The 14,589-nt window shown below is 34.5% G+C and overlaps 1 protein-coding gene across 5 annotated transcripts in view; it reads right to left on the reverse strand.

Annotated features, from left to right (window-relative positions):
• Positions 1-218: 218 nt before the first annotated feature.
• Positions 219-14,589, reverse strand: part of PPP3CA (protein phosphatase 3 catalytic subunit alpha) — a 189,479-nt gene continuing 175,108 nt past the window's right edge. For 3 of the 5 annotated variants that reach the window (XM_015828332.1, XM_015828325.1, XM_015828318.1), the window contains 4 exons: positions 11,546-11,630; positions 9,435-9,532; positions 6,145-6,174; positions 219-1,998 (listed from right to left, as the gene is read on the reverse strand). In XM_015828332.1, coding sequence (XP_015683818.1) covers positions 1,802-1,998; positions 6,145-6,174; positions 9,435-9,532; positions 11,546-11,630 — 410 coding nt within the window. In that variant the 3' untranslated portion in view covers positions 219-1,801. The remainder of the gene's footprint in view (positions 1,999-6,144; positions 6,175-9,434; positions 9,533-11,545; positions 11,631-14,589) is intronic. The other 2 variants (XM_015828347.1, XM_015828339.1) reach the window with 1 other exon arrangement.

Here is a 14,589-nt window from a genome sequence, read left to right on the forward strand (position 1 = left end):
CTTCTTCAACCAGGTCACTCCTAGTTGGACCTCCTATCTGAAGACTTGTCAGTCAACTGAAAAGACAACAAGGACACTCCTTTGGGCAAGTCAGAGGGCTTGTGGACTACGAGAGGTAACACACAAACCAAGTAATAAAGAGGTTTGCTCCCCTCACTAAGAAACCCGAGCGAGTGTTAAATATGTACTATCACATACTGCAGATTTAACAAGAGAACTTCTAGGTTCATGCACATTTTTATTGAGTAGTAATATAAAATGCTTTTTTTTTCATTGTTACAAGTGCATGCTTTGATTGCCAACATTTCATAAGTCAAATTACAAAGGCAAGGCTGTAGGCTGTAGTGAATTACTTGGGCACTTATACAATTGATAAAAAATATCAGTGGACTGTTTTGTTGGTTTTTCCTCCTCCTTTAAGACTGAACCAGTTGTAACCCGTAACTGATATATAAAGGGAAAAAAAGTGAAAAAAATCACACATTTTGTGGCACATGACAGAACGTAACAAAATGACTAACTCATCATGACGTTAACAGTTCTCATGCATTTAGTTTCACGTGTAACTACAAACTTAGTTTAAATTTCACAAGGTTTGCTAAACATGCTAACCATCTATATGTGCACTGACAAGCTTATATTAAAAACTTTTAAGAATACTCTCCCCCTTAGATTTTTTCAAAGCTTTTTTGATTACAAAATTTCAAAGGCATTAGCATTTTCTTTTTTAGAGAATATAAAGTACGCCAGTATACATACATTTCCAGTATAAGTCAGACCACTAAGCGCATTACAGTCCCATACAGGCCTATACAGCCAATTTTTTTTCTTAAAAAACATGCATAGGCAGATTTTTTACAGAATATAGATGCTTTCACTGCACTTAATATGGTGTCTTGTTCACTATACTTAAAAATGCACCACTCATAAATATTTAAATTCAGCAAGCCACAACCAAGACTTGATTTACCAAAAAAAAGTAAAGAAAAAAAAGAAAAAAGAAAATAATCCTAAATATAAACTGAAACTAGGAAAACAAAAAAAAGGATATCGTTATTCCAGTTTTTTTTCCTTAAAAACATAAATGAAAAAGATTTCTCACTGCCAAATTAATTAAGGTAAATGTTATAATTAAAGAAGGGTATTCAAGCACACTAAAGAAACCTGAGGTAAGCATAATGTATACAAAATTAAATTGTCTTTTTTGGCATTTTTAACAAATTTGCAACATTCTTTTTTTCTTTTATATATTTTTTAAAGATTGCCTAATTATTTTTTGTTTTATTTTAGATAGCCGTCGTCTGACAAGAGTAGCAAAACATTATCAATAAATAGTCTCCTTATTTAGTTTGTACATCACTCTGTTAAAAATGGTTTGGATGTTGTCCATGTATAGTGCTGCAACTGTAAACGTACAATAGTTAGTAAGAAATCAGACAAAGTTGTCATGTCCAGTAACATAATAATAAAAGGCCTTTCAGTTAACATATCTAGAGGTTTCCAATGCAATAGGAAAACATGTTCATTCCCCTAACTTTGCAATATAGACCAGCATTAGCTTTCGTTTATTTCTCTACAAGCATTTTAAAGGCATGTCCAAGGAGGTGTTACACCTCCACCCCCACCCCACCAAAATAAAGTTTACTATCTCTTCTTAGATGATATTGTAAACTGAATCCAACATCTGGCCCCAGAGCAGGTAAGCTACTGTCAGAGGCAAGAAAATCCAACTGCTGTTGAGCAGCAGTCCCACGGTACCCTGCTCAAAAACAAAAAAAATATCCCTGCAAGTCAGAAAGGGTCACTGAATATTGCTGCTGTTACTGCCATTGCTGTCGGTGCCGTTCGTCTCTGATGAGATTCCCTTGTTGATGGAATTCAGGTTGGCATCAGAAGGCATGGCATCCCTGCGTGGGGGCATCCTCTCATTGATCCGGTCCAGCCCTTTCGCTTCTTCAAAGCTTGTGATCTTATGCTGTGGTGAGAATCCTTTGATAGCTGAAGAGAAAAAGGGAGTGGGGAAGAAAAGAACAACAAAACAAAACAAGAAAGAAAGTCAGTAGGGAGAAAGGGTTGGCTTTTTATCAGCTTACTGATCAATGATTGAGAAATTCCTTCAAAGTGAAGAAAAAAAAATGACAACTGCAATTAAAGCTTCTGAGTGTAACTAGAAACGGCTAAAAGGTGAACAGCCAATGTCTCTTGAATGATTAATATGCTCCCAACAAAATCCAGTTCTGGCATTTTGTTCTATAGTTTAGGCTAAATGGACAAGTAGACTTCGGAGAGTGAGAGAGAGAGACAGAGAGAAAGGACAACTAAAATGGATTTTCTTAAAATCTGGAAGCCAATTCTCATTAGAGTTTTCTTTGGGGATGGCGGAAATTGATGATCACAATTATTTCCTGTAGGAAATTTCATTTCCTTCCATAATGGTAGCTGGAATTATTGCAAAAAATCTGTTTAATCCTAACATTGAGGAGATTAACTCAGTTTGATACCAACAATAAACTGTGAATGTGAACGGAGGACCAATTTGAAACGAGGATTTTAAGAATACTTTGCAATGAGGTGATAGCAGTTCTGTGGTTTTTTTAAAAAATGTGGATTGCCCTTAACAATTTCATTTATGATAGAATTTATGCTGATTTCATATATTATTTTATTTCTTTGAAATAAAGGGATAAAATTTAGCAGTTTTGCAATTCATTGCAACTTTCAAAAGCTCTAAAAGAAAAATTAAGATTTCAAAAGTGTAGCTTATCCAAGGACTCTTCTAATCATTTTATATCACATTCCTAGATTAGCCAGCTTGCTATGTTGCTCTCTATGAAAAGTCCAGACGGAAAATATAACAAATCATATTTTCAATCACTATTAAGATAAAGGGTCCAAACTACAAATAGCATCCATTCTTTTGCTCTTCTTGCAGGAATTATTCACACCTACTAACTGCTATATTAGAGCCAAGATTTAAAAAAAAAACCATCCAAGGTTTTTTTAAAAAATGGGGTTTATTAAATAACTAAAGATCCTGATTAATCTAGAAGAAAGCCTTATCTTTTATTCCCATTAATATTATTACTGAATAAACACATTTAACTGTTGTTCGAACAGAATTTCTTTTTTTTTTAAATGAAAAGAAAGGGGTTGCTGAGTTGGAGGCATGCTATGTAACAGCTGAGTTTCTTTATTGTGGTATCCTGACTGCCCCATTGTTAAGGAACCTGCGTTGTATCCATAAGATTCATCACTGAAGGAAAACTTTTTACTGTATTGTACCGAAGACTTTCAGTGTCTTCAGCGTAGCAGAACTGATTGTGTTATTCAATACAATAAACTTCTGTCAATCCCAGACAATTATAAAATAATCTCAACTGTGGTTATTTAATGTGCCATGGACTCTGAATATAATTCTTTTAGCATATTTGGTGTTCTTAACTTTGAAAGTATAAGAACATGAGTGAAGGCAACTGAATCTAAAAATCAAAGAATTTTCCCTTTACCATCGGCATTGAGTTTCCCATTGCTCTTACTAGGTACTGCATACATTTTGGTCCCTTCAAAGGCTCCATGCAAACCGCTTTTTTTAATATGGGGAGAATTTTGGGCAACAATCTGTTAATATTGCTTAATTTTTCAATTGCTACTATTCTCCATGCTTCTTTTTATTTCAATAAAATTCAAATCAAATGCTTTATATTAGATTTCAAAAATGTTTGGTTATGCTTATGTCTGCTCAGGGTTTTTTTTTTACATGCAAAGAGAGTCCAGCTAATCCAAACAAAAACACAGGGGAAAATTATTTGATGAATGTGAGCAAAAGAAAGAATGTAAAGAGATTTTGTTGGTGTGTTGACTATCTAATCATATCTATTTTCCAATAAAGGGAAAGCAAATTATTTTCTGAATTTTGATTTGACTTGCAATTTTGCTGTCCCTGGTATTATTAAACTTGGGTAAAATTTTGTAGAACTCCTCTCATGCTGACGTTTTGCCCACCATGGGCATGGAAATGAGAACTGCAGAAAGATCTGGAAGACTGACACCCCACCTCACCCCAAATTATGTGATGATTACTTTTATTTGTTGCCAGATGGAATACTACACCATCTGAAATGGCATTCAGTTTGTGAAAATTCCAACCAATTGCTGATGGATTGGATTTAAAGAATTAAGAGTGGAAAGGAAGTTATTAACAGTTTACTTCTAGAAAATCTTGTCCAAGGGTTTTTTTTAATAATTAGGTCATTATACTTTTACTTGAACAAGAATTTGCAAGCAAAAAAAATATATAACTGAATTTGATTCTAGTTCTCTCAGGGAAGACTTTAGTATGAAGTATAAACTGCAAAATATTTTTTGTGTATGGAACATTGTTTCAGCAAAGTACTGGATATCAATCCAATACATTTGAAGTTTGCACACTGGCTTCTTTCAGATAGTCTTTTGTGGAAATTGCCAAAGGGCTAAAAAATATCCCTTTTTTTCTGGCATTTTCTTTTCCCACATATCACTCAAGTTTAAAATCTCACCTATTCCCCACCAAATTTCAGATATGTTTCAGAGCTAAGAGATGGGTGAATGGTGACTCTTTGAGAACATTCCCTTTACATATTCACCACACTGCTGCCAGACCCATTCAGTTATGAACCAGGTGTGTGATGAACGGCAGTGAAGTAGAAGTGGTCTACTTCTGTGGAGCATGTGAAGCTATTGGAGGGGTCCTGTGGCCTAGTGAGGCCACCCGTGAAGCTATTCTTATAATCACATTCTCTATTTGATTTCCCAAAGGAGAAAACCATTATAAAATAGTGATGAAATAAAACTTCCATTACAGTACAAGGTAATAATAAATAGAAGTTTAACCTGAACAAGATATATTTCCAGAATGGGAAGCATACTGTAAATTAATCTTTATGTCAAGAAGACATATTTATACATCATAATGTTGAAGAATGTGTTCTGCTGCTGGTCAGACAATGATTATTAGCAGTTTACATTGAGAGTAATGCTAGAAACACAACACAGTCACACAAATCACAGGAAAAAAAAAACAGCCAAACTGTCAACAAGAATGCACACTGCAGAGTAGAATTTGCCAACAGGAATAGAGAATTCCAATGTAAATAGCAGCTCACTCACTGCTATTTAGAAAGCAGTTGTATTTTCTCTTACTTATTTCTATGATTCTTTTTCCACCTCTGTAACAAAAACTTTCTTAAAAGCAAAAATAGATAGGAGAAGCCAAAATGGTACTATTACATCTTGCCAGAAAGCTAATACTTTTTTTTCCTTAAGAAAAACTCACATTTTTATGTGGGCAAGAACAAAATACAACTGAATATATTTGTTTTGTTTTAAAGGGGAACTTTAGAGTCTTCTCATCTTGCAAAACAATTTGAAATATTAATTTTCTCATTGCACAGAAAATATTTCATCATAAAAATTGGAGACCTCTTAATCGTATAACTAACAAAATTTCATAGGTGTTGAAATGAAAGATACGCTTAAGAGAGGCAGCTTAACATTTTGCATTCAAACTGCTCTGATAGTAATTCATTTGTGCCCGAAATCCTGTAAAATAATGCTGATGTTAAGGGTGAAATTACAGGAAGTTCCCAAGGCTTGAAAAAAAAATACTGTCTTACCATCCTCTCATTGTTTTAATGATTTTTTTTTCTTCCCCCAAAGGGTATTTTAAAATGTGTTGAATTACAGAGAAGACCCATTGACTTTTCTATGGACTTCAATTCAGGGGAAATTCCTTTCAATTTTAGTTATGTACTCTCCGTTTTCAGAGATAGCTAAAGAGAACACGAGGAATAGATTGGTCCCCTCAAAGAAACTACTTGTTTGCCAAATAGCTTTAATTGGATTGCAAGCTTTCTTATCCTTGTGTGACATTGATTCAGCATTTGAAGCTTCATGGACACATATCAGAACATTTTTGCAACTTTAAGAAACAACATCAACAACAAAAGAAACACTTTCCCCTTTAAAGCAAGTAAACTTAGGTTAATACTGAGCCACAATTGTTAGCTCAACACCCACACACTCTATACAAGCTACAGCAAAAATGAATACACCCAGCAGAGCCCTTATCTGTTGTAACCACAACAGAAAGGGATCTGGCCAATTTACCTTCATCAGCCTCAATAGCCTCAACAGTAGCTGAAGAGAAGAAAGGGGTAGCAAAATGAATGAGAAAAATGAGCAGAGGATTTAACTCTCAGAACAAGTCAGTGAATAGCAAAGGATAGCTAGTACACTTAAAAGTTACTGTAAGTGCTGGATTTTGACACAGAAGACAACACAAAATGCCACATACAAAAACAAACACAGGTATTGTAACTGGCAGGCAATAGATTTCTTGTTTATTTTGCAGGGGATGAAGAAGCATGTGATCTGGTGTTTGAAAATGACCACAGTGGTTAAATAGAATATAAATTGGAAGTTCCAATGATTAAGTCATTTAGGACAAGAACAATTGCCATATTTAACAGGGCAAGTTAAACAGAGGAGCGCCATATAGGAAAAACAAACTTTAAGCAGGCAGAAGAAATCACCACCATTGCTGAAACAGCATTTTCTCTCAATTCTACTACCTGGTAACCTTGAAGATGCCTTGGACTTCATCTCTCCTAATTCTCAGTAAATTGGGAATTGTTGGGAGTTGAATTCCAATGCATACAAAGGGCATAAGGCTGTGGAAGTTTGGTCTTAATAGCAATTTTTTTGAAGGAATATGGTATTTGTGAACTTTGCTGAGCATCTTTTCCTCCATTTTCTGTTCATCCTACATGTGTGTGTCTGTATACACACATATACACACACCAGTGTCCAACATTTTGTTTAATGCATTTCTTATTATTTTTTGAATGCACTGATATATTTTGAGGTAATCCATAAATGGCTGAAATTCTAACAAATGTTAGAATTCTATGTTCTGTATGTATGTATATGTAAATTTTTGAATGGAACTAAAATACTGGAAAACAGGCTGCTTCATAGTCGTTTGTAGTATAACACATTTAAATTTTGCCTTTTAAAACTGGGCTTAAGAATATACAAGCAAAAATTAAAAATACTTTCCTTGGGCAGCCAGATGGGTCTCACTTATTATCAGCCTGTGTCTGACCAAATCAGAATATTATACTTTTGCAAATGAAATATTTAATATGGACATCTGTGATATCTCATTAAATGCCATATTGTATCAAGGGTATGTTCCCCCATAGAATCTAGAGCCCTTTGTTGTGGAAAATAAGAGAATTAAGTAATAAAAATAAATATGCATGATCAACATGAAAGAGAAAATAAAAGAACAAAGATGAGCAACAAGATCTAAATTGCATGGAAATGTTGAAAATAATGACTACTAAGAATGAGCACATTTCACAGAATATATTGCCCATATTTTCTGTTAATTGCTCTTAACAGAAATTATGTGAATTTCAGTATATTTGATGAATGGTACAAGATATTCACTAATGGGTATAGTAATGTTCTACTAGATTTAATACTGCAGTATTTGCCAGTGCATAGTTTAATGAGACTTTTGAATGATGTGACAGAAGGAAATTTTACTTCTTTAACTAGGACTGCAGCGTTTTTGGTAGACCAAATTATCTGAAAGTCAAATATCCTCTAGGCACTACAAATTGCATCAGTGTATCAAAAATACTCTGTCATACTGCAGCATTTACAAAGCAGAATATTACAATATATGTAACACACAAGCCACCAAAAAGAGAGTTTACCACAGAATACCTGAATCTTCTAGATAAGAGAAAAAGAGACAAAAAGGGGAAAAGTACAGGGAAGAAACTCCAAGAAGAAATGGGAAAGTTAGAGGCTGAGACTGAGTTATTGGAAAGGCGAATGTCCATGTCTCATGGTTACTAAAAGTTGCATCATAATTACAGTAGGACACTCATGGGTGCATGAAATATATGTTAAAAACAAATAACAAAATAACAGTTATATACATTAATGAATTTGATTGTGGCTCCTTACTTCAAGAAGTTTATCCTACTAGCTATACTCCATAACATAATTCATAGAAAATATGTTTTGATACAATCACTGGGTAATAATGCTTTGCTGCTGCATTTAGATAAAAAATCACGCTCAATTAATGAATGCTTTCTCAAGTTCATTTATGACTTCCCCATCTGTGAATTAGTGATTAACCACTAGGTTTGCCATTAGATTTGCACCTATGAAGGAAACCTGGATTCCAATTCAAATGTGCAGATTTCTTTGAACAAAAAGAATAATAAAGGAGAGGGGAAGCAGCACTGGAGGGGGTTGCTGCATTTTGCTGTGGAAGGAAAAAAGGATAACATGTTCCTGAAAAATACTCAGATTTGTATTGCTGTATTGAGCTATTCTTCTAAAAAATATCAGCATCCCTGAAACTGTATTCCCTAATCTGCTCCTTGTGTTTATGAAACCACAATGGGTTCAGCCATCATGCTAAACATGGGGCTAAAAGAAACACCAGCCTATTGGGATGCTGTTAAATGAAACTAGATGGTGTGCTCACTACACCAGTCATATAGACTTGGCTTTAGTGTTGCTGCAGGAAAGGAACAGAGCAACGGCGGAACATCACAAGCCTAAGTGGAATACTAGTGTTCCATGGTTGGCCATGCCCACACACCTATTTTACCTTTCCCACAATACAGTGCTCATCACATAAGCACTGCAAATACTGTCTGATGGGAAGTTAATATTATAGCTAGGCCAGCCAGAAAAGCCAATAGCGCTAGAGGTTACTGTCAGCATCACACCAGGTATCAGGTGTGTCAGGGATTCCAGTGTGTGCTTGCTTACATTCCGGAAGATTTTTCAGAATTATGCCCATTATTAACAATACTACGCAGGCATATTCATGCAGAGGGAATATCTCTGCATTTATAAACTGGGCACTCAGACACATTTTGTAACCCTGCCTATCTTCCTTGTGACTTCTTAAATGGATGCAGATTTACATTCTTAGTGTTCAAACCAATACGGGGTAGACTAGGGAAAGAGTTTGGTTTGATCTGAACATTTTATCTTTATGTTTGATCCCCAGGCATTTAGGTGTACTACAAGGAAGCAGAACTTTAGGAAGCTAGCAGAGATATGAATTAGACATACTTTCCCCCCCAAGATTGTTGTGCTTCTTCTATAAAAGATTCCTTCCCGGAAATGAAGAAATAATCTATTTTTCTTCTAAATAATATCAAGTGGGATAAATATGGTTTGAAAATTAGACTTGTTCTGTGTGTATGTGTGTGTGTGTCAAACCCAATTTTGTGAACTACGTTCCAGATCTGTGGTCTTTCCCTCATTTTTTCTCTCTTGAAAATACTGTATTGTTATAATGGAAAGAGGATGAAAAATTTAGGTCTATCACAGTATACATGTGCAAAAGCACTTACCACTTTGTAGAGTTTGTTTTCCTCCAGACAGCACCCCGCTGGGCAGCATTCCTGTTGGGGTCAACCCTTTCAGCGTCAGCACACTCTCACTCTCTTCCCTGATAGGAACAGAATGAGACTGTCAGCTGTGGCTAGCAACAGATACAATCGGAGGAAACAGGTTGTAAAGCTGGGCACCTTCTAACCCTTTAGGATGCTGTTCCAATTGAAGAACACTTCTCTTTTTACACCTTTTTTTACTGTGGCAAGCTGCTTTGGACACCAGTCTTGGAGTAAAAAAGTAGGACCACATATAGTAAGCAGAACAAAATTCCCACTAATACAGGCCCAAGAGTTATGACATATTGTATATCCCTTTATTGTCTAAGTAATTATAAATCTCAAGTCCATCTGGGTGGGTAGAGGATTTCATCTGGAAATGAGGAAAGTTTAGATAGTAAAAGCATTTTTTTTAAAAAGAAAAAAAGGTAATAACACATGATTATTAACCACATCATTATACTGGTTAATGTTCATATAACACTTTTTTTCTTCCATTCAGTTGTGACTGATTTTCAGAGACTGCTTGGACAAGTTTCTTCTTGGCAAAGATTTTCAGAGGTGGCTTACCATTGCTAGGCCTGAGAAAAAATGACGCAGGTGGTTTCATGCCTAAAGTGGGACTAGAACTCATGGTCTCCTGGTTCATAGCCTAATGTCTTAACCACTACACCAAGCTGGTTCTATATAAATGACATACCACCATTTCTTCTGCTGAAGGCTTCAGGAATAATCTTTTGGCCTTAACATTCTGAGGACTGCTGAAGCAAGTCAAAGATAGTGTCGGAGCCAAAAGGACGAAAGGGGAAACCACTCTTTTCTTGTATTTCCAACTCTCTTTTCTCTCTTCAACCTAGGTTCCAGGAAAAGGATTGCTAATGCTTACTAGCTACCAGTGATCTATTCTGCACTGTTTAGAGCTCTTCCAATTAAGGTAAAAGCTATAGGAAATTAGAACAAGGCCATACACAGCCACAGAAGTGCAGACCCTCACATACATGGGTTGAATGTTCACTCAGCTCAATTGATCACAACACTGGCAATATTTCAACAAGGCACTACTTAATTATACAGTACAGCTTTTGACCATCCAAATCCCAAGAGGAAGAAGTGATCTGCATCAGAATTGTCTCTAAACAAAAAGAAGTGTGTGCGTGTATGGGGAGGGGGAATATTTGCTTTTGTTTTTGGCTTCAGACAGCAAAATTTCTTTGACTAACTTCTGCAGTTTAATCATCTAGATTGTTCTAAAGCTTGCAATATATAAAAATTCTGAGATGGTAGTCCTCAGCTTACAATCACAATTGAGCCCAAAATTTCTGTTATTGAGACAGTTGTTGAGTTTTGCCCCATTTTGCTACAGTTGTTAAGTGAATCATGGTGGTTGTTAAATTAGGAACACAGTTGTTAAGTGAATCTGGCTTCCCCATTGACTTTGCTTGTCAGAAGGTCTCCAAAGGTGATCACATGATCCCGGGACACTGCAACTGTTTTAGATGTGAGCCAGTTGCCAAGTATATGAATTTGGATCACATGACCATGAGGATGCTGCAATGATAGTAAGTGTGAAAAACAGTCATAAGTCATTTTTTTCAGTGCTACTGTAACTTTAAATAGTCACTAAATGAATGGTTGTAAATCGAGGATTACCTGCATATCTATTTAGAAATTTTTATGATCTATCTGTACTGTGAACAAACATTCAACTGAGAAAAGGCAGTTCCCTTTTTTAATGAAGTTGATTGGGTAAAACCCTGAGGAAATGTCTTTTGGGAAAATGTCTTTTCCTGTTTTAGAGTTGCGGTGGAACTGTGGTTAGAAGGCAGTATTTCAGGCTGATGCTGCCACTAACCTGGAGTTTGATCCTGACCAGCTCAAGTTTGACTCAGACTTTCATCCTTCCGAGGTCGGTAAAATGAGAACTAAATTGTTGGGGCAATATGCAGACTCTGTAAACTGCTTTGAAGCAGCATATAGGTCTTAAGTGCTATCACAACTGTTATTTTTCTGAGGAACATTTCTCTGAAGGAATGAAGAATAATTTCTGACTCTAAAATACACAGGAGCCATACCTCAGTACAGAGAATACTCGAGCCATTTTCCCTATTGCCCGGATCTTGTTCCGTATAACTTCTTTTCGAGCTGCAGCTGTGGCTCCTATAAGTAGAAAAAAAAAGAAATAAAAATCATGTAAAAATTATTTTAGAATAATACCTGAATTTCAAGAACTATAATAGATACATTTCATCTTCCACAGTCTCCCAAAATCTTCCCATAATCCTATCATTTTATTTGTTAATGTAGTTCACGTGTACATAAATTACCTGCAGCTATATGCTTTCTCTGTTTATTAAAACCTGGATTTTTATTCTTTTACAAGACACAAATGCAATGGTTCTATGAAATAAACTGTCATTTTTACATTTTAATTTAAAACTACAAGTTAGAATATTTTTAAAAAAGAGTTATCTTTTTGTTTAGGTTATATGCAGTTAAATTATATATCAAATTATACTTTAACATGTATAGTTCTACTGGTTTTCAGAATGCTTTTCCCTGCTTTTTGAAATTACTCTTTTCTTTATCAGTCTTTATTTTAATAAAAATGTATACTGAACTGCCACTGAGAAAGTAAAAAAAGAAAAAGAAAAAAGAAAGCTTCTCTGGGAATACTTGCATATCAACCATAAATAGTTTGAAAAATGTTTTCTACATCTAACTGGGAAGAAGCATAGAACTAGCTACTTTGCACATTACATGAATGTGTAATGTGTAAGGCAGCTAGCTTACATTTTTAAGAAGAAATTGGACAACCATTTATATGAAATTGTATAGGGTTTCCTGCTTGAGTAGGGAGTTAGATTAGAAGACCTCCAAGGTCCCTTCCAACTTTGTATTTCTGTTATACGTTCAAAGAATTAACACTGGAAGCAAAGTTGTACCAGTTCTTGATCAAATGACTCTGTCCTCCCTGAATTTTTATCAAAAGCGCTCAGAAAAATGTTGATTTTTGACTTGTGCCTCGGACCATGCATGAAAATTAATCTATCTCCAACTTTTGTATATAGAATTTGAATATAGTTCTCAATCACCTGATAATATATACATAATGAATCATTAAAGAGCACTAGTTCAAGATCAGTTTTAATGACTGAAAGAAAAGCATCAAAATGTTTGACTTCTGACCTGGCTATCTTTATGGCAAATGATTCATGTGAAAAATGAGAAATTCCATTGATAAGGTTCAGTCAAGCTACCTGTTCCTGATTAATTTTAAACAAGATTGCATTTAGAGACGAAAAAAAATCCCTATGTATCATAAAATAGTCTGTAATCTTTAAAATAAATGTTTGCAACAAGGCTTATTACTGAAAGAAAAAGGAAGTTTTAGAAAAAAAATCAAGCCGTAGAAAACAAAGGGAATTTCACATTACAAGTATTTCGTTTCAGAGAAGAACATTATCTGAATTGATGATGTTTCGTTACTTCGGAATATAAAATATCTTTAAGGCCTTTGCAAATATTAAAGTACATATTACTGCTTATCTCTCTATCAGAATAAATAGATTTTGTTAATATCTAAAATATTAAAATAATGCTTAAAAATATAAAATATAGGGAATATTCTTTTTGTTTATGCCTGACATACATTTATACAAGTAACAAGGTAACAGAAAACAACTCAAGAATGGATAGGTGATTATCACTGATTTGTGGCATGCTCTACAGTTATGTCAAATAACCAGTAGCATTAAGGGGATGGGAGGGGTCACAAGTAAGGAGCACTGCAATATCACAGAAGATGCCCCCACATTTTTACATTATTATAGTGTTGCATTTACAACTGAAAGGCATAATTCTGCCCAGAGTTACTTTGCGATAGGGTGTTGTAGCCTATAAATTTCATATATTAAATTACATAAATTTACATAAGATTAGGAAATAGCCTGATCTGAGCACTGTGTGTGTGTGTGTGTGTGTGTGTGTGTTATGTGTTTGTGTGTGTATCCCCAAAGATGCTGCAGCAAGTACCTTCGGAACAGTGCTCAAATTAGGCAGTTTCCTAATTTTATGTAGGTGTTTAGGCAACTATGCTGATTTGGATATTATCACATCATTATCTTTTTTGTATCATGCCAATGGGGATCATTATAAAAGGAGAAGAAATGGCAGGGTTGCTTTAGGTACACAGCTCTTTTTTACCCAACATAGAAATATAGTTCTTAAGAGTAGAGAACTTATATGTGAAAAAAATCCTGAAATAATGGAAATGGGTAGAGAAAACCAGAAGGTTACTGTCCAAAGATAATGACACAGCTACATCAACATAAGGATTTATGTCAAGAATTAAAGAAAGAAGGAAGGAGCTAGACTCAGATGAGGAAATTTTACTTGAAAATTAGAACTGTACTTGAAGAACTGGAGAAGTAAGGTATAAAAGAATTCTTAGACTGATGTTAAAAAGTTTCTGAACTAGAATGTGCTATGATACTTATCCCACTCCTTTCTTGAGTTCCTTTTAAAAGACTTATTTGTTTCTCAATAAAAGAAATAGTATTTTATAAGCAAAATGGATTACAGGATTTTTACCTGGAAACATGAAATGGTATTCCCTTTTTAATTAACTCTTTATAGGAATAAAAATAAGATACAATAGTTTACTTTCTTAAAAACATAATTGTGTAAATCACAGATAAAGCAAAATGTGCTATTTTTATAGCCAATTTCAGTTTTTAAAGCCACAGTTAGACATATTAAGATTCAAGAAACTTTTTTATTCAAGAAAAAAATAGAAACATTTATAAATTTCTATGACAATGTCAAAAGTGTAAAAAGACAGGTTCATAAAGAATTCACAAGTCATAGAGAAAATAGGTGGATCCAATTAATTGTATTCAAGTAGAAAATATTTATCTTTTTAAATGACAACATGAAAAAATAAATTATAGTAACTAAATAAAACATTAGGCTTAATGTTAGATAAGAAATAATGCTGTGATTCACTTACACAAATTAAAATAATGAATAAAATAGTAACTTTTTCAGTGAATATTATATATTGAGATAATATGGTAGGGATGTAATAGAAATAAATCACTAGTATCTTTCAAATAAA

Source organism: Protobothrops mucrosquamatus, unplaced genomic scaffold, assembly GCF_001527695.2.
Source record: "Protobothrops mucrosquamatus isolate PMUCROS unplaced genomic scaffold, P.Mucros_1.0 scaffold_224, whole genome shotgun sequence".
Lineage (NCBI taxonomy): Eukaryota > Metazoa > Chordata > Lepidosauria > Squamata > Viperidae > Protobothrops > Protobothrops mucrosquamatus.